Here is a 21,874-nt window from a genome sequence, read left to right on the forward strand (position 1 = left end):
AGATGCTATTGCTGATGAGTGCCTAAAAGCACTTCTTAAAACTTTCTCGTGCTGCTTCCCTTAGACATCGTTGGTTCAGCCTCGTATCCCTGCTAATTCGCATATGCTGCCTGTGTGGTGCTGCCACTGGCTGTTTCACTTTTTCGGTCAAAATCGGGGCCTGTTAGTCCACCAGGTGAGTGTGTCCCATGTGTACACTCAAAGAGATATGCACATAAAATAGTCTTCATTGGGGAAACAGCATTTGTTAGGCCGACGCTCTTGAGGTAAAGCGCAGTCTTGAAGCTGGGGGGCTCAGTAAGAATCTCGGTGGCTACATTAAAAGTTGGGACAAGAGAGGGTGGGAGTCGTGGTAAGACGCCATGGCTTCTGGAAAACTGGAGGAGTGGGGCCTTCCCTGCCTCAGACTATGAATAATTTTTTACAGTCAGGTGTGTTCTAGGAAGCTTTACAGTGTAGAGCAGTGTCCTGACTGCTGAGCACTTTTTAAGCAAACTCAGGAGGGTCTACTTGGAGATCTCACCGGACAACACTTGTGGGCGTGTTGGGAGTTGCCAGCCAAGCTGTCCTCAGATGTGTGGCCCCACCACGCGAGGCTCGCTGGGCCTGCCCACTTGCAGACAGACTAAACCACCATACAGAAAATGTCCCAGTGTCAACCTGCAGCTGGTGATAAAAATAATAAAGCAAAATAAATACAGCAGGGAACTCAGTTCCCTCTAGAAATGTCAAGACATTTAAAAACACCATAAAGTAGTCAACACCAACTGTGGGGCAGAGTATATGGGTGATCACCAGACGCTCGAACCCACCACTCCCCGTGCTTTGACAACTGGTCTTTACAGAGGGGTGAGGCCTCTGGACGTGGCCACCAACTTGCAGGAAATAAGAGAGAAACACCCTGACAGTAGCAACAGTACACAAGGTTACCGTCCCACCACCATAAGGAAGTGATGGGGAAAAATTGAGACTTGGAATAGTACTGCACGGCTGTGGCTGAACATAAGGAGGGACTTCTGGGATGGCTGAGGGTTCTGGGTGGTGATAACAGATGGATGCTTTAGTATTTTTTTTTTCCAAAATGGACCAAAGCATCCTCAGAGGGAAGAATTTGCACACACGCAGGCTCTTAGGATACTAGGAATGTAGTAGTCAACTTGGGGAAACAGCAGGAGAGGGCAAAGAACCTTCCCTTTCTGATTCTGGTGACATGCCTCTCAACTGGACAGTTTTCACAATGAAAAAGAAATAAACCCAAATGCCAAAACCTAAGGATTCATTGTTACCTGATAACTCCTGAGGAAAACGCTGCTCCGTCAGGATGAGCGCCTGCTGTGGTCATGGTTGGGTGTCAGTGCCCATCTGTGGAAGCACCAACCCACCTGTGGGCTGTGCAAAGCAGGCGATGGCCTGGGAAGCAGGAGGCGTCTCAGTATTCGGGATGCGGCGGGCCTGCCGTGTGAGTGGACCTGAGCCGTTCACATCTCACCCGTTTTCTCAGAAGGAAAAGAAAGGACTGATACCAGCGCTGACCAACACAGTTTCTATGTAAAAATCAGGGTTAGCGGGAGGATCACGTGAACCTGACAAGGCCTCATTTAGCACATGAATCTGACACTTTTATGAATAGCATTTATTGTACAGAGCGCTCTGAAAAAAACTGTACATACGTCCATCCCGCTGACATCTACTCTGTCCTGCAACACTGAACAGGCGGAATGTGTCTGGCACAAAAATGACCCCTAGGATTACAAATTAGAAAAACAACACTTTTAAAAAAGATTTTTACTTTTCTGGTAGAAATATAAAAACTGGTTTATGGGGCAGAAATTAAACAAAATAAAAAGTACAATCAATTGTAGAAGTGGCTTTAACACTTAAAAGCTTTGCCCCTTAAACCAACTTGTCAACAGCAGAGTATTTAAAACCTACATATAAATAAACGGGCAGCGCCACCCAAGTAGCAGCACAGCGCGAGCAACTTGGAGCAACCAGGCTCCGGGCCGCGCCCTCAGCTCCCACTGCACGGGACACTGCCCGAGGCCGCTGGCCACACGCGGCCCTGAAACTCTGCCACTTGAAGGTACCAAACGGATTTGTTTTAAAAACCAAGCAGGTGGGAGGCCAGCATCAGACTGCCACTACGTCGTCTTCCGGAAGCCTTTTAGAATGGGGTAGATGTTCTCAAATGCTTCGTAGATTTCTGCTCTGACTTTAGCACCTGTGAAGACCAGTTAGAGGAGGGTGAGAGTCTAGCATGGCTTCTCACACGCTGACAGTGATCACAACAAAACCGCAAGCTGAATTCTCTCCATGCCCTGCAGGATAGTGGACGCAGGCCCTGGAACACTGGCGGCAGCATCACCTGCCCCAGCCCCTGTTTTCTGAACAAAAGCAATGTCTGGGCTGACACCAGCCCCCTCTGCGGTGGCCCCAGCACCCTCTGCTGGTCCTCCACCGGCCTGGCGCCCAACTGGCGCTGTGGGAAGGGCCCTGCCTCGCTCTCCCCACCGTTGCCTTTATTGTCTAGAAGCTGACACTGTCACCCAAAGCCTCAAGGCCCTGATTCTGGCAGAACACGCCAGGTGCCGTGCCCCTCCCTCCACAGGCCAGCCATGCTCCTTAGTCTTAACATGGAGAGAAAAGGCTGCTCTTGAAACACAGGACACTACTTCCTGTTTGACTTACCTTTTTTTTTTTTTTTTTTTTTTTTAGAGGCATGTTTTTACTTATTTGTTTATGCATGCACTGGGTACAGTCAGAAGCGCGGGAGGGTGAGAGAATTCACCAGAGCCAGAGCGGGGAGCAGAGCAGGCAGAAGGACCGAAGGACACTGCTGAGGGGAGCAGCGGGCGGCAGGAGAGGTCTGCGCGCCATGGGGGACCCTCCTCTGGTGGCCGGGGAGCAGCCGGGGATCAAACCGGCGCTGCAGAGGCTGCAGGCAGCACCGCAACCCAGTGCTCAACCGCTGCGCCCCCGGGGAGGCCCCTTGACTTACCTGTTAATACAACTTTTCCAGAAACAAAAATAAGGAGAACAATTCTGGGTTTGATCATTCGGTAGATTAAACCAGGAAATAATTCGGGTTCATAACTAGAAGGAAAAAGACAAAAATGGTTCAGAAACGAAGAGTTGTGTCTGTGCTTTTACACAAAATGAGAGCTTGGACAAGGGAGGCCAAGGCACAAACTGGCCGGTGAGCGAAGCCAGCTGCCCAAGCGGCACCACAGGCCCCGTGCGCTGACACAGAGCACTCGAGGGCCTGCCAGCCCATTCCTACCAAATCTGCGTTTTCTGGCATAAGAAAGAGATTTTTACTGACATTGTGCAGTTTCTCTGATCAATTTTCATTTTGGACAAATTTAGGTGCGTCGATTTTTAAAATCATTCCCAGCTCATCTCCTGAAGCTGAAATGTTAACTATGGTCAGGGGCCATAACCAGAGCGATGGAAGAGACGCTCGCTGAAGAATGCCCCTGACTGCAGACTGGGTGCGTCGTGAGTCTTATCCAAAGCGTAGCAGCCTCCTTTTTGTTAGTTCTGAGATTAAACCAGGGCGTATGTGTCGAACCCAGTGGGGAATTCAGGCTAGCTTCTATGGAAGAGACCTGGGGGTGTCTGGAGTGGGCGTTCCCAGGGGAGGTGAAAGGAGACTGTCCCGGGTGCAAGGAGGTGTGCAGCAGGCCCCGAGCAAGGTAGTGGCATCCAGGGGACAGAACGCAGGGGCTGCAGAGGTGAGCAGGGGCTGTCCTGCTCCACCAGGAAGCAGCAGGGAAAGCAGGTGGGAGGAAGTCCCAACAGTCAGACCCGTGGCCCGTCCGCAAAGGCAGCACTCCTCGGCCATGAGGACAGTCCAGCAAGGGGAGTAACGGACATGAGTGGCTGAGGATGTGTGCACTGGCCTCCGACAGGAGAGCCAAAGTCATCGCAGCTAGGGGAGTTCTGGAGGTCACCCAGGGAAATGGGAAGCGGGAGGCAGGTAAGAACAGGTATCACCAGAGACATGAGGAAGAAACTTAATGACCACACTGATCACCACATCGCCTGTTCCTACCCACGGAATATTCTGCTGTTGGATCACAGACAGTACTGAACAGACCGTGCCCAGACTCACCTGCTGAACTGCTGGTGGGTGAGCACGAGGCCTTCCAGCCTTATCGGGAACTTCACATCACAGCTTCCCACCATGTTCTGGATCTTGAAGTCCAAGAACTTGGCTGGGAAACCCAACTTCTGTACAACTCTGGCATATTTTCTTGCTGCTAGTCTAGACTGTTCCTCACTAGGGAAGGAAAAAGTGAGATATCGATACACAAAGCCAGCTAAAGCAGTTATTTTGATGAATCACCTATAAAAAGCCTAAATTAGGAACATTCTTTTAAAAAAAAAATAGTTTGTAGAAGAATTAGTGTAGACCATAAGCGCAGGTGGTCAGAGGATTCCTCAGATAGAGAGTGGGGAACAGAACAGGCGGATCTACTGAAATACACTCCTGAGGGGAGCAGCCGGGAGACAGGAGAGGTCTGTGGCGCCATGTGGGTCAGCTCCCTGGCCGGGGATTGAACTCGTGCTGCAGAGGCTGCAGATAGCTTCACAGCGCTGCACTTAACCCCTGCGCCACCAGGGAGGCCCCAATACTGTGTATTTTAGCCCACAAATTTCTGAGAAGAAAACTAACAAGCTTCATTTTTTTTTTACTCTTTTTTTTTTTTTTTTTTTTTTTATATAAGAGCTGGGGTATAGGCCAGAGGTGTGGGGACTGAGAGGATTCACCAGAGACAGAGCGGGGAACAGAACAGGCAGACTGACCAAAAACACAGCTGAGGGGAGCAGCGGGCGAGACAGGAGAGGTCTGCCGTGCCATGTGGGACCCTCACCAGCCGGCCGGGATGGAACCCGCGCTGCAGAGACCGTGGACAGCCTCAGAGCGGCGCTCAGCTGCCTGCGCCACCAGGGAGGCCCCACAAGCTTCATTTTAATAGGAAAATACTGACAAGAATTCTGTCCTGTTTATATCCTTTCCTGCAACCCATTTGTTGGATAAAGTCATGATGAACAACACAGAGCTTATGGGAAAAGTACAGGCCGCAGGCCAGGGCAGGGCCAGCCACGGGCTGACATGCGCGCATGGTGCTTTTTTTTTTTTTTTTTTGGAGAAAAGTAAATTTGTGTTTTCTTCTCTTGACAAAGTGACTCGTCTATCCACAAATGCTCCAGACAGCGAGGGCCTTACACTGCACGAAACCCCACGCAGGAAAGGCACGAAAGCTGGGTCCTGGGGAGACTAAAGCTTTCAACGTTCTACACAGGGAGCCCAAGCAAAACTGGAGGACCCCTAGGGAAGAGCTGCCCCTGGGGACAGACGCCTGGGCCGCCTGAGGAAAAGTCGACGCCCAAGAGCCAGAGCGCGCCCCACCACTGTCCTTCCCTGCGTGAGGAGTGACTTCCCGCAGCGCGGCTGACAACGCGGGGCAGGAGGCAGCCCGTCTGCCACGCCCGAGCCCCTCTCAGCCGCCAGGAAAGACAACCGCCGCCACCTACCGTGGGGGTGGGTCGTACGCTAAGGCAAGTCAAATGCCCGAGACCCAGTGGTCATCAACAGACGAAGATGGCTCTGAGACTGGGGGGAAGCGGGGGGCCAGGAAGGGCCAGAGGTGTAAGGGATGGTGGTGGGAAAAAAACTAAAAAATTACCATTCAAATTACTTTTGTAAAAATCAGCCACGAATGCTGTTGCCTGAGCACTGGAACACAGGGACACACAGCTCACGCCCTTGCTGTGGAAGCATCAGCGGCACCACAGAGTGTCCAGCTTTCGACCCGAGCGGGGCGCCCTCCCAGGCAGGCCAGGCGGGGGCTGCTGGATGGATGAAACAGCCCTCGCCAGGCCCAACAGGGAGCCCACAGACAGCCGAAGCCAGGCGCGCCACTCCGGCCACACCATGACTGCCTTAAAACAAAACCAAAGAGCCCAGACGGTTGCAGGCGTCAGATGGCCCCCAATGCGAGACAGACAAGTCTGTGGTGCAGAGAACCTGCTGCACCAGCCGGGGGCCGAGACCCAGCACTGCTCTGGGTGGGGGCCGTGAACAGGCACCAGGGTGAGGGTGCAGTGCTGGTGGGAGGGGCACAGGTGCGCGCAGCATGAGGGCCGTGGCTTGAGTCTGAGGCTTAGAACAGAACACCTGGGGCCAAAGCAGGCCAGAGCACCTTGACCTCCCCACAGGAGAGGTTACTGACCCGGACCAAGGTGTCCAAAGCACCTGCTACTCTCACAAAGAAACCCCTGCGCAACAAGACCTTGAGCTGCTGTCTACAGTGGGAGCAGACCCCCATGTCAGCTGGAGCCCAATCCTGCAGCACGTGCTTCAAAAGTCTGGAGCGGGCGTGGGCACAAGACCGGAGGCACCACCCACACCAGGAGTTGGCCCCGGGGGTCACTGTGGACCCCACCACACAGCTCCAGCAACCCCCTGGCAGTTCAGCTCCCTGAGTCTGCTGGAGGTGACCCCTTGGAGGCCACTGACCTCCCTCTTTTTACCTACTGCAGGCACCTCTCATCAAAACCCAGTTCCAAGAAAAAGTTCTTGTGTGTCCTCTTCCACACTGGCCTCCGAAATGAGCAAAGGGCTCACGCCACGGAGGGCCGTCCTGCTCCCTCTCGTCTCACCTCGGGGTTTAATGTTGGTGGAGGAAGAAAGGTGCAGCGGACCAAGCCCACAGACATACTTGACCCGAGGGTCTTGTTTTGGAAAGAGCTTCACTGGGAGAGCACAGAAGGAAAAAGAATGAAATCCGTTAACAAACTGAAAATGAGGAGACAGGAGGACACAATGCCAGAGCCGAGGGACCCGGGCAGCAGCCCGGCAACAGCAACGGACGCGTGAAACACAGTGGGCATCAAGCAACAACAAAACAGAGAGAAGGAAAATATGAGGCAGTTGCAAAAAGAAATAATAGAGCTAAGAGAGACTCTGGCTGATTTAAAAAATAGATTGAGGGCCTCCACAGCAGACCTGGAGTGAATTAACGAGACTGAGAAAACAATGCAGGAGAACACAACAATGAACCAGGTAGAGAAAAAAGAGTAACAATAATTTAAAAGGCAAAAACAGCGTAAGAGCTCCCTAGGACAACTCAGGCAGGAGAGGTCTGCCGCGCCATGTGGGACCCTCGCTGGCTGGGACCGAACTGGCGCTGCAGAGGCTGTGGACAGCTTCACAGTGCGACGCTCAACTGCCTACGCCACCAGGGGAGGCCCTAGGTAAATCTTTAAAAACAACAACAACAACAACAAAACGAATCACTGAAAACCATCTCAATCTGGGAAATGAGCCAGAAGTTGTGATCCGAGTGAGGCCCAGAGAGTCCCAAGCAAAATAAATCCAGACAGGCACACAAGGAGACACACAGTAGCAAAGCTCTGGGGAACCGATGACAGGGCAAGATGCCAAGAACACCAAGAAAAGAAAGGGGCACCTGTAAGGAAACCCTCGTCAGACTGCGCGCAGAAGCGGAACAGAAATAGGACAAGCATGAAGGGACTGGAAAGAGCTATCCCAGGTACTTAAAGGAAAAGCCTTCCATCCCAGAATCCTTTAGCCAGTAGGATTAACAAGACAGAAGAGAAAGGAGTTCTACAGAAAAAGAAAAACTAAAGGAACTTATTAACACCAAGCGGCACGTGAAAGAAATCCCAAAGGGATTATCATAAAATGAGAAAATGGGTATCAAGGCCAAAGACACCTAAATCACTCAACGTGGAGGAGGAGGAGGTGGGGAGTGAGCGCAAGGCCCGTCAGAACCAGCCCGAGACCAGCCTGCCCAATGGGTCGCTCAATAGCCCTCATGTACTAACCTCAGTCGAACCTCAAACAAAAAACCACAGAGGTAACATGGAAGACAATGGAACTGGAACATGACAGGAAGCCCTCAAAAAATACATGACAAAATGGACAATGAGTATTTATGTCTCAATAACCACCTAAACTATAAATGGCCTGAACTTTGCAATGAAAAGGTGTAGAGTGGCTGAGTGGTGAATGGACTTCAACACAAAATCCAACCTTCTGCTGTTTACAAGAAACTCACCAACAGAAACAAGCACGGACTTAAGAGTTATGGGCTGGAAGGCGAGCAAATGGCAGCAAACGAGTCAGGAACAGCTACACTTACATCCAAACAACAGCCTGAAGAGAGGCGGCGAGAGAGGACATTGTGTCAGCGAGAAGAAAGAACGCCCATAAATATGTCTGCACCAGATCACGGAGAAACAGAAGACAGTAACTGAATTTAAAGAGGTGGTAACACCACAGCGAGACCAGGGGACCTTAGTAGCCCTCTCACAACAGTGGACAGACTGAAACAGGACATACGTATGGAAACGACGCTCTACAAGGGGGCCCATAGGTGCCAATATTCCCCCCAACACTGCCACACACGCTTCTCAAGTGCACACGGAGCACCTTCAAGAACAGATCTGATCTTAGGACCCAAGCTGATAAAGCCACAGAGACTGAAACAACACCCAGAACCTTCTCTGTGCCAATAAAACGAGACACTGACTATAAGGATAGATATGGACACATGGAGACTCATCCACATGCTGCTTAATAACAATTGGATGAAAGAGGAAATCAAAGCAGAAATTAAAAAATACCTTGAGAACTGTCTTTAATAAAAAGAGGGCCTCCCTGTGGCTCGGGGGTCAGTCTTAGGCTGTCACCACCACAGCCTGAGTCCATCCCCGGCTAGGGAGCTACCCAAACGGCACAACAGACCTCTCCTGGCTCCATGGTGCTCCCCTCAGCAGATCCGCCTGTTCTGTTCCCCACTCTGTCTCTGGGGAGTCCTCTCCCACACACACACACACCCCACCCTGCACCTCTGGCCTACACCCCAGCTCTTCAACAGAAAAATAATCATGAAAAACATAAGCAAATGAAAAGAAAAAGCTCAGAATAAGCAACAGCACCCATAGCCCTGCCTCTACGCACACATACCCAAGTGGGAGTTTAGCTCATTTACTTGGGTCTAATGAAGCCAGACAGCCTGGCAGAGGGGCACTTGGCCACAGCTACTGTCTTGCAGGGTGGTGGCATCCGTGTCCATGCACACTGGAACGTCCCATGCCAGGTGTGCCATGCCAGCACCCACTGACACTTGATTCCTGAACAATCTTTTATTTACCTCGGGGATGAATCTGTGTTATAAATTCGATTTGTTTACATAATAATTTGTTTACATAAAGGAATGCTCAGTAAGTCTTGATGTCACATATAATCAAGTGCACAGAAAATGCAACTGAACTGTATGGAAAAAACGTGGTAGGTATGTCCACACTCACCTGGTTTTAAGAAAATGTAACCAAGCACTGGTGGCCGCAGCGACCACACACCATGTTATTCAAGCGCTAGACTAGTCCCTGAGACCGCGAGACGCACCTCCTCTGGGAGCTCACAGGCCAGGGGCTGAACTCCCGCAACCCACCTCTTGGCGCCGGTGCACACCATCTTCCCCGAGCTGAAGATGAGCGCCGTGGTGCGCGGCTCCCTGATTCTCATGATCACAGCAGCAAACCGCTGAAAGGAGAGGCAGCGTTAACCAGGCCGCGCCGGCCGGCCCACTCCGGTCCAGAGGCCGAGCAGCCGCCCAAGAGCTCACAGCTAAGGGCGTGCCTCGCAGGGCTACCGAAGCCCGGTCCCGCCCGCAGGGCCCTCCCGCCACGCAGCAGGCGCAGACTGAGTGCCCGGGCTGATGTGTGCGTGGGCGAACCGGGTGTGTCTGCTAGATGCCTCGCAGCTACAGCCTCACGCAGCGCCAGCATCGCCCTTCCTAGCTCGGGCATGCTGTGCTGCTTATCGTGATGCGCGCTATAACTAAAAATTTTGTCTTATTAATGATTTGGGGGACAAATAAACTAATAAAAAGGAATCAATAAATTCGATCACAAGCTGATCAGTACATAGTAAAGTAAGCTCCTGCTTCCAACCGGCTTTTAGAAAGTATTTTATGATCACTTATATAAATGTAAAGAAAAGTTTTTTTTTTAATTTCTACTGATTATGCTTTAAACATGCTTTTCTTGCTAAAATTGTAACTCAAGTGAAAAGGATTTAGACTGTAGGTTGAATTAATGACCTCAGTTACTAGATAGCATGATAAGAAGCCAAATATTACTTTCAACATAATTTTAATATCGGATTTTAATTGCCTAAGAAAAATTCAAACAATATTTCTAACTGAGATGACTCACTGACAAACTAGATTGCTTTAAGAATTTAAAATCTGTTCTGTGTGTTTGCTCTGATTTTACACAAGTCTCAGGAAAAGCCCAATTATTTTGTGCTCCTAAATTCCCTCTGCTGGTCCTACCAGTGTCAAATAATGAATATTTCATTAAAGACTACAAAACCGTGCAATTAAGTTATGATAGATCAAAGACTAATTGCAAAGCTATGCATCATTCAGACTGCTAAAGGGTGACTTCTAGACCTTACCTAAAATCTTAGACAATCATACATGTTTTTTAATGCTTAGATAATGTCCTAAGATAAAAACACCAGTTATTAAATAGTTTCCATTTACCATTGGTTCTCATTTTTGCATGCCATGTAGTAACCATCCACTTAATCAATGAAAGGATGATTTCGATATACATTTTCATTGCTACAATTCAAGACAGCCACCACCAGCGGCCCGTCCACCTGATGGACAGCCAGCGCGGCACTTCCTGAGACTGACTTTCTATTTCTCCTTATGTCTGGATTGTAGGTAGCAGAATTAGTGGAGCCAACATACCAAGTGTAATTGTTAATATGATTATATTAGTTATGTCCTTATTAAGGATTTGCTACAGTTTATCATCATAAATTTAACAAAGATACACATTTTCATATTTAATGTGCTGATGTATTTTTTAAAGTCAAAGGTAAATTGCTTTAAATGATAAAACAATAAAAAAAAACAATAGTTCTGACTAATCTTTTTCTTCCTTAGATTCTTCTTCTAAACTCAAAGGAGCACGTGAGCACAGTTCTCTGGTGTCCCGGGGGCCAGTGGGCTGCCCTGGAGACACACTCGCCTTGATCCCCCTGCAAGGAAGGGTTAGGGTTAGGGCTAGGCCGCAACCCCGGACCCCACAGGCTGTACCAGAATCTGCTGGAGCGGGTTCTGCCTGCAAGGCCTCCAGAGCTGAGATTTCCAAGACTTCTAATCAGACCCAGCTTGAACACCCGCTGCCCCTTCTCAGCCACACTAGTCCTCTGTGCTTACTCCACGGCAAACTGGCTGTCTGACTCCCACAGTGTTTGACACAGAAACCTCAGTGACACATCCGACTAAGACCCTGACATACACGTGGATTATAAGAGGCGCAAGCGTCTGGTTGTCTCTTTAGATTGACTCCTACCCTGGCTAATGCCTGGACTAACTCATGTGACCTGGGCTGTGCCTCAAAAAAAACAAATGAAACCGCTCATCCAGCAAACTTCCATCCGTTCACTGGTTAAATAAAGTCCAGATAATAAAGCTGTTCTCAGCTCCTTTTTGGCCAGTTACCCAGCACCTGTACAATTGCTTAGACATTTTTAAACACATGGATAAATAGTTTAAAGGGAGGAGGGTGGGGAGAACAACTGAAAAAAAAAGTCGGTTCCTAAAACTGACCAAGCTGACTCTGAGAGTTGATTCCCCTAGTGAGGCTTAAGCAAACTAAGAAACTGGGTGTCAAGTGAGCTTGTGTTTCTTATGAGATTCAGTGGATCCTCACTGTCCCCCTCCTCGCTAACACCAAGCGCTGAGGTGCTGCTCTGCCCTAACCCGGGCCACCCACCCAGGACACGAGAGAAGAGCGACGCCCTCAGAGGCCAACGGGCCCGGCTGACCTGAGGCGGCACTGGGAGAGGTACAGGAAGTGAGCTGAGAGCACCAGACTCCAAGACACTACCCAGAGAACAGCCCCTCCGCAAGGGCTCACAGGGACATCCCCAAACAAAGGCCGCTGGCAGGGAATTCAGCCATTCCCACGATTCCTGCCTTTCCTTTCCTTTCCTTTCCTTACCCGACACCGACTTTCCTTTGATGAGAGGAAGCCAATGTGCTGCTGGCTTCATGGTGCGCAGGGACGTTGCCATAAGCAATGGCCTGTGTCCGATTACTGAGTCACTCTGGCTTTCCAGGGCCCGGCCTGGAGCGCCCCAACCTAACGTCTGCGCACAGGGGCCCGTTTCTCAGTGGGCCTCTCCGAATGTCTACTCCTCTTTGAAGGTAACGTTTTACTACCCTGAAAAAAAAGTACCTTTCCCACTCCTGCAGGGATAAACTCTTAACGTGTACTCAAGCTGCTACTCAAACCCAAAACAGTTTCATTCCCACTCTCCGATCTTTTTACATAAAGAAAAATTTAGGTTATACAAGGTAGAAGACGACAATAAACTTCTCTGCACTGATACGCTCCTGGACAACTGTCTGATCCATACGCTCCTTTCCCAGGTCTCCCACTGGATGATTCTGAGGTAGAGTCCGGGCAGTATGTCATTCTATTTCACGTAGTTTTCAAAACACTATATATTCTGTTCTCTGGCTTTACATGGTCTCCAAAAATGTAGTTTATCTTAGAGATGGCTGAGTTCCTAGATTCTTTAGGTGGTAGTCAGTCAGAAATGATATACATTTAGCTTTAAATCCTCATTTTGTTGGTATCAACAAACAAACAGGACACAAAACTTCCTGATACGGGGACTGTAATTATATATGGCAAAGACATTAAAGCTGTTCTGACCTTGGGGTTATATTCAGCATTTCGGGCTCGAAGTGCAATGGTCTTTAGGTCAAGTTTACAACCAAGGTTCACCGTGGATACAATATTTCTGCAAGAAATATAAAAAGAAAACATGATTATTGACTTAACTTTTACAGGATGAGGTGTTAGATGCTTACCTAGAAATGTGACCCTTTCATTAGAACTAAGTTTAACAAACTAATTTTTAAATTAGAGGAAAAAATGCTGACTTTTATTAATAAGTAGCACATGCCACAATGAACATTATACAGACAGCTGACTTGATAGCCACAATACACTAGGAAGTGATAGCACCATTACCCTGTTTTCAGATGAAGCTGAGGCTTCAACGGGGGGTGGGGGGTGGTGGGGGTTTGCTCGGGGTACATTTGGCGCCTGCATGGGGAAGTCAGGGCTTGGGCTTGTCTCTCTCCAGAGCCTTAGCCTCTCATGTGCACTGGCTCAAAGAGCTGAGAGCACCAGACCCCAAGGCACTATCAAGAGAACAGGCAGGCATGACTTTCTCTGTTCTCTCAAAATAAGTATGTTTTAAAAGAACAAGAATGCAGTATCTTTGACAAAGGAAACCTGCTTTTCTTCCAATTAATCCTTAATAAATCAAGAAAAAGACATTTTTAATTTAGTATCTGCTCAGATGGTCTTTTCATTTTTCAGTATTCTGATACCACTTTATGAACTTACAGAAGAAAGAACACATAGTGAAAAACAACTTAATGAAAATTTACATGCAGCAAATGCAAATCTTTATTCTGTTTTCCTGTACACCTTGTAGTATTTTTTTGGCCATTGGACATTTGAATCTAATAATGCTCTACCTCCAGAAATCAGATTCTCCCCCTTCTCTAAGGTTTTTGTTGGTTTGTTTCAGTGGTTGTAGGCTATCTCTGTCCCATGGACTAACATGGCAATTCAGGTGTGAATTCAACTTCTCTTATCTTTCAGTCATTTCCACTGATACTTTTCCCTCATATATGTACTTGTTTTGAATGTCTTTAATGTCTGGCTCCCAAAAGGGGAAAAAGAAAAAAGGAGGGGGCAGGGGAAAAAACAGGGCACCAACTTTTTAAATTCTTGGAAAGTCATTTCAGCCAAAGGGGCTTTCAATAATGGCCGCCTTCCTCTGCGTCTGCTCCTGTGACGAGAAGCAGCAATCTGTGACCAGAGCAGAGATCCTGATACTTGGAGGACAGGGTCCTCCCTCACCCCCTGGCTTCCACAATCCGTGCGGCGGCTACTCCAGGAAGACAGGCACAGCTGACTGCCATGGTTGGGAGCTGGGCCACCACTGCTGTGCTAAGAGCTGACATGGACTAAGGCGGACAGCTATTTACCATTCAAGCCTTTCCTCTGGTAGTTACAAGTTTTCAGCAGACTCCAGTTCCAGAATAGTTACATCAGAGAGACTTCACAGAGCAATTGCTGTCAGGGGAGATAGACTTCCTACTCTGCCATCTTCCCAGAATCCTCTTTAAATTTATTTAATGTATTTTTCTTATTTACCTTAGTTCTTCATAAGCCTGTAAGATTTTGAGGCCACTGACTTCTCACCCAGCAGGGCTCTCAGTAACTGACAGTGGAAAATGAGTGACTGCTGACTGACATCTTCATGGAGTAACAGGACTATAGGTGCTGGCGAGAGACAAACAGCTACCTGGACCGGTTATAAGAGATTTAAACCAGAGGGATAACCTTAAATGCCCAGAGAAGCCAGGCAAGGGTAGAAGACAGTGGGGAATGGTCCTGGCAAAGGTGAACTAACAAGTGCAATCTCTCTAAAACCATTAACATTAAATTATTTTGTTTCTAAATTTGTGTCAGATCAAACAAACACCCAAAGCAAGACTAAGGTCTTGGGGGAGCATTCAGGACCTGTGGATACACATTACTTAGTTCTAGAAATGATCAGAGATAGCTTACAGGGAAAGTGGCAGTGGAACCATTACAAATAAGCCTTCAAGTGAGTGTTAACCTAAAAGCAAAAGCTATATATTTCTCCTTGACAGATATAATATTTTTTTATGTGTTTAAAGGAGAAATTTTTCCTGCCCCCCTCCAACTTATTACTTAGAGAATTCACTTCATTTAGCTAGAAAAGTCCATTCAGGGCAAGCACAGCCATCCTGAGCTTATGAGATAAACACAGTGCTTTAAAGATTTACATGCATCCTTCATAATAACCAATGAGGAAAGACAAAGACCACAAATGAACTGCATGGATTCTGTGACTGAACAATCTTCCCAACTATGTAAGGCTTGACGCAGCAAATCAAGGGACATGTCCTTACAGGGAAATGTCCTTAATGACAATGAAATCTACTGGATTTCACTGGCCCAAGTGCATGCATACACGCTTCCAAATTTCTGAAGGTGTTATGAGAGTTTTACTGCGGGCACAGGCTCAATAAGACAGCTCTGCTTCCCTTTCGCAAATGAGAAAGCAAACTTTGATACACAAGAACCATTTGTGCTGCTCCCATAAATGAACCATCTATCCAGACATAGAGGACAGCATCACAGGCCCAGGGCCCAAGGGCGAGCACAGGACGCAGAGTACTCACTGCAGCTGTGGCACGATCCCAGAGCTCTCCGAGGCTGGTGTGGCAGGGGTGATAGGGGTCATGGGGGTCATGGGAGAGGGGTACAGGGGAGTGGTGCCTGGCAAGGGGGCAGTGGTAAGAGTCTGTGAGTGGAAGAGCTGTGGCGTCTGGCCCGACGGCCCCTGTGTCGCCTGCTGGGCTGTTGCCTGCTGAACCGCCGTCACTGTCTGCTGCTGCTGCTGCTGCTGCTGTTGCTGCTGCTGCTGCTGCTGTCTTTGCTGCTCCTCCAAAATGGACAGACTGTTGGTGTTCTGAATAGGCTGAGGAGTCAGTCCTGTGCCATAAGGCATCATTGGACTAAAGATAGGGATTCCAGGAGTCATGGCGCCCTGTGGAAAGCCAGGGGGACAGTGTTAGACTGGCTGGAGGTGAGTGTGTGTGCGCCGCAGGTGTGTGACACACGGGTGTGATATGCAAAGACAGGTACCTTCCAGGTACAAATGGGTTACTGGGCATCACCAGGGATGCACCTGCTTGTGCAGATCACCTTCTCCTTCACTGTGACACAGGAGGTTTAAGAGCTTAGGGCTGGTGTTAGACCCATATGTGAGCTTGAGAAAGTTGCTGGTGTTAGACCCTTATTACATATGTGAGCTTGAGAAAGTTGCTTAATCCTTCAGGCTTATCTGTATAATAATAATACTCTAGGGTTGCTAGAAAGAATAAAGGAGACAACGGAGACAGCGCACCCAGCTGAAACTACTACCCTAGCTTAATGTCTGGGTAGCGCCCCATTTCACCCTCAAAACCTCTGTCCCAATTTGGATGGTCACGCTAGAGATACCCACTTAAAGCACTCAGCAGGATGATGGGCACACAGAAAGCACTGAAGTGCTAGCAATGATGATGACAATTATGAAATACTATTCACAAAGGTCCATCAGGAATTTAAATCAACAAGCCCAATGCATCTATCAGAACAGCATCAGTTTACCTTCCCATGTTTCTAATCTTTCCCAGATATTGTTCACAGCAGCCCTTGGAAAAGGGAAAACAGATGCTATTCTTGCCACAGCGAAGATAGGAAAACTGATATTAACAGGAGTTAATGACTAGAACAAGCCCACAGATCTTATTAGTAGATGAACCATGATCACAACCAAGCTTCCCTGAGACCCAGTCCAATCTTCCCCTGACACCACGACCAAGGAGCCTACAGAGTCAGCAGAGCTTGTGATGCCTCTGTAAACCTCTCAAAACCACCATTTCTGGGTGGAAGGATAATTTTCTGTAGTTCTCAACTTTGTGCAAGACCTGCCCCCCCCACCCCAAAACAATCTTTCCCACTTCTATCACTTTATCTGGCAGAAAACATAAACTAAAATGTCTAAGATATTTATGTTAAATTGGTACACACACTGAAGTCCTACAGCACCAGTTTTCTACTGAATCTATCACTTATTTCTACAAAAATTCTGGTTAGAAAAAAATTCAGGTTACATTAACTTAAAAGACTGAGACAACAGTTTTGCAATGTCTTCTTTTATGTTATACATAAAGATGAACTCAAAATGGATCACAGGCATCCACGTAAAAACTAAAACCACAAGGAGGAAATCCCAAACACACTGGAAGGCAAAGATTACACAGGACACAAAAATATTAACCACGGGAAAAACTTACAAAACGATTTCAAAAAAAAACAAAAACAAAAAAACAACTTCTACTACTTGAAAGACACCATTAAGAAAATTAAAAAGTGGGGCCTCCCCGGTGGCGCAGTGGTTGAACGCCGGGTTGCGAAGCTGCCCGCAGCCTCTGCAGCACCAGTTCAAGCCCTGGCCACCAGGCGAGGGTCCCACATGGCCGCAGACCTCTCCTGCCGCCCACTGCTCCCCTCAGCAGTGTACTTCGTCAAGTCTGCCTGTTCTCTCCGCTCCGGCTCTGGTAAATTCTCTCACCCTCCCGCGCTTCTGACTGTACCCAGTGCTTGTATAAATAAATAAATAAATCTTAAAAAAAAAAAAAAAAAAAAAAGAAAATTAAAAAGTAAGCCAGAAAACTGGGAGAAAACATCTACAATATAAACATCTAAGAAAAGACTCATGTCCAGAATACATGAAGGGTTACAATTCAATAAAAGATGAACAAATAAACCAATTAATAGATGGACAGATGATGACAAGGACATTTGACAAATGAATAATGCATGGCCAATAAGTACTGCAAATTAAAACCACAAAGCATTACTGTGCAACCACCAGAATGGTTAAAAGTAAAGACGGAAACCCCAAGTGCCCGTGCAGGTCGGGAGTAATGAGAACTCTCACGTTGCTATGGAACTCGAGAATACAGTCTGTCGCTTTTGTAAAGTCAGACCTACGCTCACCATATGACCCAGCAATCCCACTCCTAAAAATTAGAAAAATAAAAGCTGTTCACACAGAGCCCAAACCCTAATATCTACAGCACTCTCATCCATAAGAGTTCCAAGGTAGAAACAAGCCTAATGTCAGCAACAGTCTGACTGTGTTAGACTGTGGAGCAGCTGAATGAGGAAGAACTCATTGGCAGCAAAAGGAACTTACAAACATGTTTGGCAAAGAGAAGAAACACAAAAAGAGCACATAGTGGATGACTGATTGTATAACACACTAGATGAGGCAAAATTCTTTTTAGCGCTGGAAAGCAGATCAGCAGGTGCTTGGGACTAGGGGCAGGACTGCAAGGGGCAGTGCATACACCTCTGAAAACGCACTTACAGCAGTACTTTTACTGTACATAGGTTATACCCCAACAGAGATTATTTTCATTTTTTTTAAATTAGGTATGTAGGGCCTCCCTGGTGGTGCAAGGGGTTAAGCACAGCACTGTGAACCTGTCCGTACCCTCTGCAGCACAAGTTCCAACCCCCGCCAGCCAGGGAGCTACCCACATGGCACCGCAGACCTCTCCTGTCTCGCCCGCTGCTCCCCACAGCAGTGTATTTCAGTCAGTCTGCCTGTTCTGTTCCCCACTCTGTCTCTGGTGAATCCTCTCACTCTCTGCACCTCTGGCCTGTACCCCAGTTCTTGTATGCATAAATAAATAAATCTTTAAAAAAAAGTAAATATGTAATTTGGAACCTTAAATATAAAAAGGAAAGATTAAAGTAGAAAACAATTTGGGGAGAGTTACCTTCATAATCAAATATCCTATCATCACTTGGGAGAGTTTCATAAGTGTTAATCAAAAGATGATGTTTTAATAGACAGACACATAGTTTAACTTCCATTAATCCCCCCAAATAAAACACTATATGTCTACCAAAGCCTAACAGAAGTTCTCAACAAAATAAGGGAAGCCTAGGAAAACATAAATCCACTATCAAGAATAGATGGTCAAACTCCTTTCTTCCCCTATACACTGTTACCCAACAATGCGGATTCCATCCTCCAGCTGTGTTACCTGAGGGGAGGCCAGGCCCTGAGCGTACGGTGGCAGGCTGTTGTTCTGATCCATGGCGCTCACTTTCTTCTTGGTAAGTCACAACTCTCTGCAGTGGAGCTCTCGGCGCTCAGCTTTTCCTAGAGCATCTCCAGCACACTCTCCTCGGCAACTTCCTCAACCCTCTGGGTTATCTTCACACACACCATGAAAGTATGATGCTCATGGAAAAAGTCTGAAGCTTAATGTAAGAATACAGGTAAGCTGCAGTCTCACAGGCCAGTTTCATGGTTACATGCAAAACAAAACAGCACATCCCATTCCACCGCGTCCCGCCCCCAGGCAATAGACCCCAGTGAAGCCATTTGGAACATATTTCTTTTTACCTTACAATGGTGAAATCTTACTCCTTCCCCGTCCTGTGATTGCATGCAAAATTGCCAAAGGAACAAAAATTGTTCTGTTACATGCTTGATTTAAATATTCTCATAATGTTCACAATAAAGGTGTCATAATCAACATTAAAAATTTGGGGGGGCAGGGCCTCCCTGGTGGCTCAGGAGGTTGACGTAGCTCTGTGGAGCTGTCCACGGCCTCTGTAGTGCCAGTTTGCTCCCCGCCCGCCTCGGAGCAACCCACATGGCGAGCAGACCTCTCCTGCTTCGCCTGCTGCTCCCCTCAGCAGTGTTTTTCATCAGTCTGCCTGTTCTGTTCCCCGCTCTGTCTCTGGTGAATCCTCTCACCCTCCGGTGCATCTGGTCTGTACCCCAGTTCTTGTATAAACAAAATAAATCTTTAAAAAAAAAATTGGGGGGGGAGGCAAAACACCTAGAGAAAATGAATTCCTAAGCAAACTGTCTTATCTGAACAGGAACACTTATTAAGTACTGTATATGAAGTACAGGTGGGCCAAATTCAGGTTTTTAAAGATTCTGTTCAATTTTACATTATCTACAATCTATGCCTTAGGCATTAAATTCAATAAATATTGAATCAAATCCAATATGTATTAGTGTGATCACTTATTGAGCCACTAACTTAACATTGTGATAGAAGCAATAGAGACACAAAAGTAAACAAAACACCATGTTTCTACATACGTAATAACATTACCACCTCAGGAACATAGAAATACAAACTCTACCTGTATCTGGCTCTACTCATATCACCATCTCTTTATTGGCTAAACGTCTGGAATGACTGTTAGACAAAAGCAGCAAACAATTGCAGCTGTTGGGTCCAGTTTACTTCAGACGGATGCCCAACTTGTTCAGGCTGCTGTGAGAACTTACTGAATCAACACAGGACTGACCGACTGAAAATCAAGACCAACGCCAGGATACCACTGGTAAGCATAGCATAAATGCTAGCTGTTATAGCGTTTCAGTTTTAACATTATCATTATCATTTAAAAAGATAGTCTCAGGGAACTTACAGGTATCAAGTTACAAGTTACATGTCAAAGCCACACCTATGCTTGAAACAGAGATATTTGCTGAATGAAAAAAAGAATCTGACCATTGCTTTGAGAGGACAAAGGACCCCAAAGACTATACATCCTACAGACTTACCGCAGAACAGACCAAAAAGAAATAAAAGAACACTACTTCAGAAAACAAGTATCAGATATATAAGAAAACTGTACTTTTCCCAAGGCGTTCTTAATAACGACAGAAGTGCTGCCAATGTAAAAGAGGACACAGTCCTCGGCATCAGTGTCATCGGTGGCAGGGACACACCAGCTAACTCCCCTGGGTGCAGAAAGCAGCAGGGTGTCTGCCTGTCCTCCACAGTTCCTGGCACAGAGCATGTGGCCACGCCTGAATGCACACATGCTACAGAGGAAAAGCCACTAAAAACTAACTTGCCAAGGGCTCCAAAGGAGTGTTGACAAAGCAGGGACCGGCTCACTTGGAGGCAGCTGAGTGAGCAGAGATCAACGAAATGGGCAAGTATAAGATCAACCAAGAGGCTAAGCCCGACAGAAGCCTGGGTAGCAGGGCTGTGCGAGGGTCCCTGCAGGGATGCGACAGCAAGCAGAAGCCACGCATCGGGCCTCTCGGGCCGCACGGCCAGGACACGGTTCTGCAGTGCAGGGTGAGGTGTACGTTGCCAGGAGTGCGGCCGACTCCAGGGCTCAACTGGCAGCGGACGCTTGGTTTGAGGCAGGCACTGCTAGGCCCGAGGCCGGGGCTCGCGAGGGTGGGTTTCAACCCCAGAAAGGGGGTTCGGCAACCAACGTCAGCCTGCGACTCTGAGGAGCTCTCGGGGCATCTCTCCGCCCAGGGTCCCGGGGACCTTCTCCCCCGGCCCGCGGCGGCGAGCCGCACTCCCCGCACGAGCTCCCGCAGAGGCGGCGGAGCCGTCCGCGCAACGGCTCCTCTTTTGGAAGCTGAAGCCCGAGACGCGGCCTTTCGCGAAGACGGCCATTGTCCAGGAAGGGGGGTCCGAGCGCCGCCCAGGCCTCCGGGCTCCGCCAACACAAGCCTCGGCGCCTCCAGACGCCCACCTGGAGTCCGCGCCCGACAGCCTCCGGGTCCGCCGGGCCGCGGGCCGGTCGTCACAAGGGCGGCGCGCAACTGTGTCACCGGACCAAACGGCCGGCGCGGGCCGGGCGGGCCTGCCCCGGGAGAGCGACCGGCCGCGGCGCCCGCCGCCCGCCCGCCCCGCCCCGCCCCGCCCCGCCCCACGCCCGACTCCGCGAAGCCGCGAGCGGGCCGCAGCCGAGCGGTCGCCGGGCGGGAGCCGGCCGGTAGCGGCCGGTACCGGGTCCCCGCGCGGCCTGCGCGCCCCCTCGCGCCATCGTCCAGAGTCTCGCGAGCGCAGTCGCCGCTGCCCGAGTCCGCGGAGGAGAGCAAGACCCGAAGGCTGTTACCTGGAGTCACCGCAGCGACGGCGCCTGAGAGAACCGAGTCGGCCGCAGGCAGCCGAGCGCCCGCACGGCCACCTTCCCGGCCCTACTGACTCCCCGCGCGCGTTGATAATGTCACTTCCGCCAGTTCCGCCCTTGGCTTCAACGAGCTCCCCAAGCTGGAGCGGCGGCCATGGGAACTGTGGGCTCTGCGTCACTTCCTGTGCTTCCTCGGGTACTGAGGGAGGAGAAACGAGGG

At 48.7% G+C, this 21,874-nt stretch overlaps 1 protein-coding gene across 1 annotated transcript; it reads right to left on the bottom strand.

Moving 5' to 3' along the window:
• Positions 1-2,141: 2,141 nt before the first annotated feature.
• On the bottom strand, positions 2,142-18,839 carry TBP (TATA-box binding protein; the record flags this gene model as incomplete). Its single annotated transcript, XM_084228848.1, has 7 exons — positions 2,142-2,221; positions 2,999-3,093; positions 4,115-4,282; positions 9,489-9,580; positions 12,781-12,868; positions 15,360-15,727; positions 18,786-18,839. 7 exons carry the CDS (start codon positions 18,837-18,839, stop codon positions 2,142-2,144), a joined length of 945 nt encoding a protein of 314 aa, XP_084084974.1.
• Between the last annotated feature and the right edge of the window lie 3,035 nt (positions 18,840-21,874).

Source organism: Talpa europaea, assembly GCF_964194135.1.
Source record: "Talpa europaea genome assembly, chromosome: 2".
NCBI classification, from domain to species: Eukaryota; Metazoa; Chordata; class Mammalia; order Eulipotyphla; family Talpidae; genus Talpa; species Talpa europaea.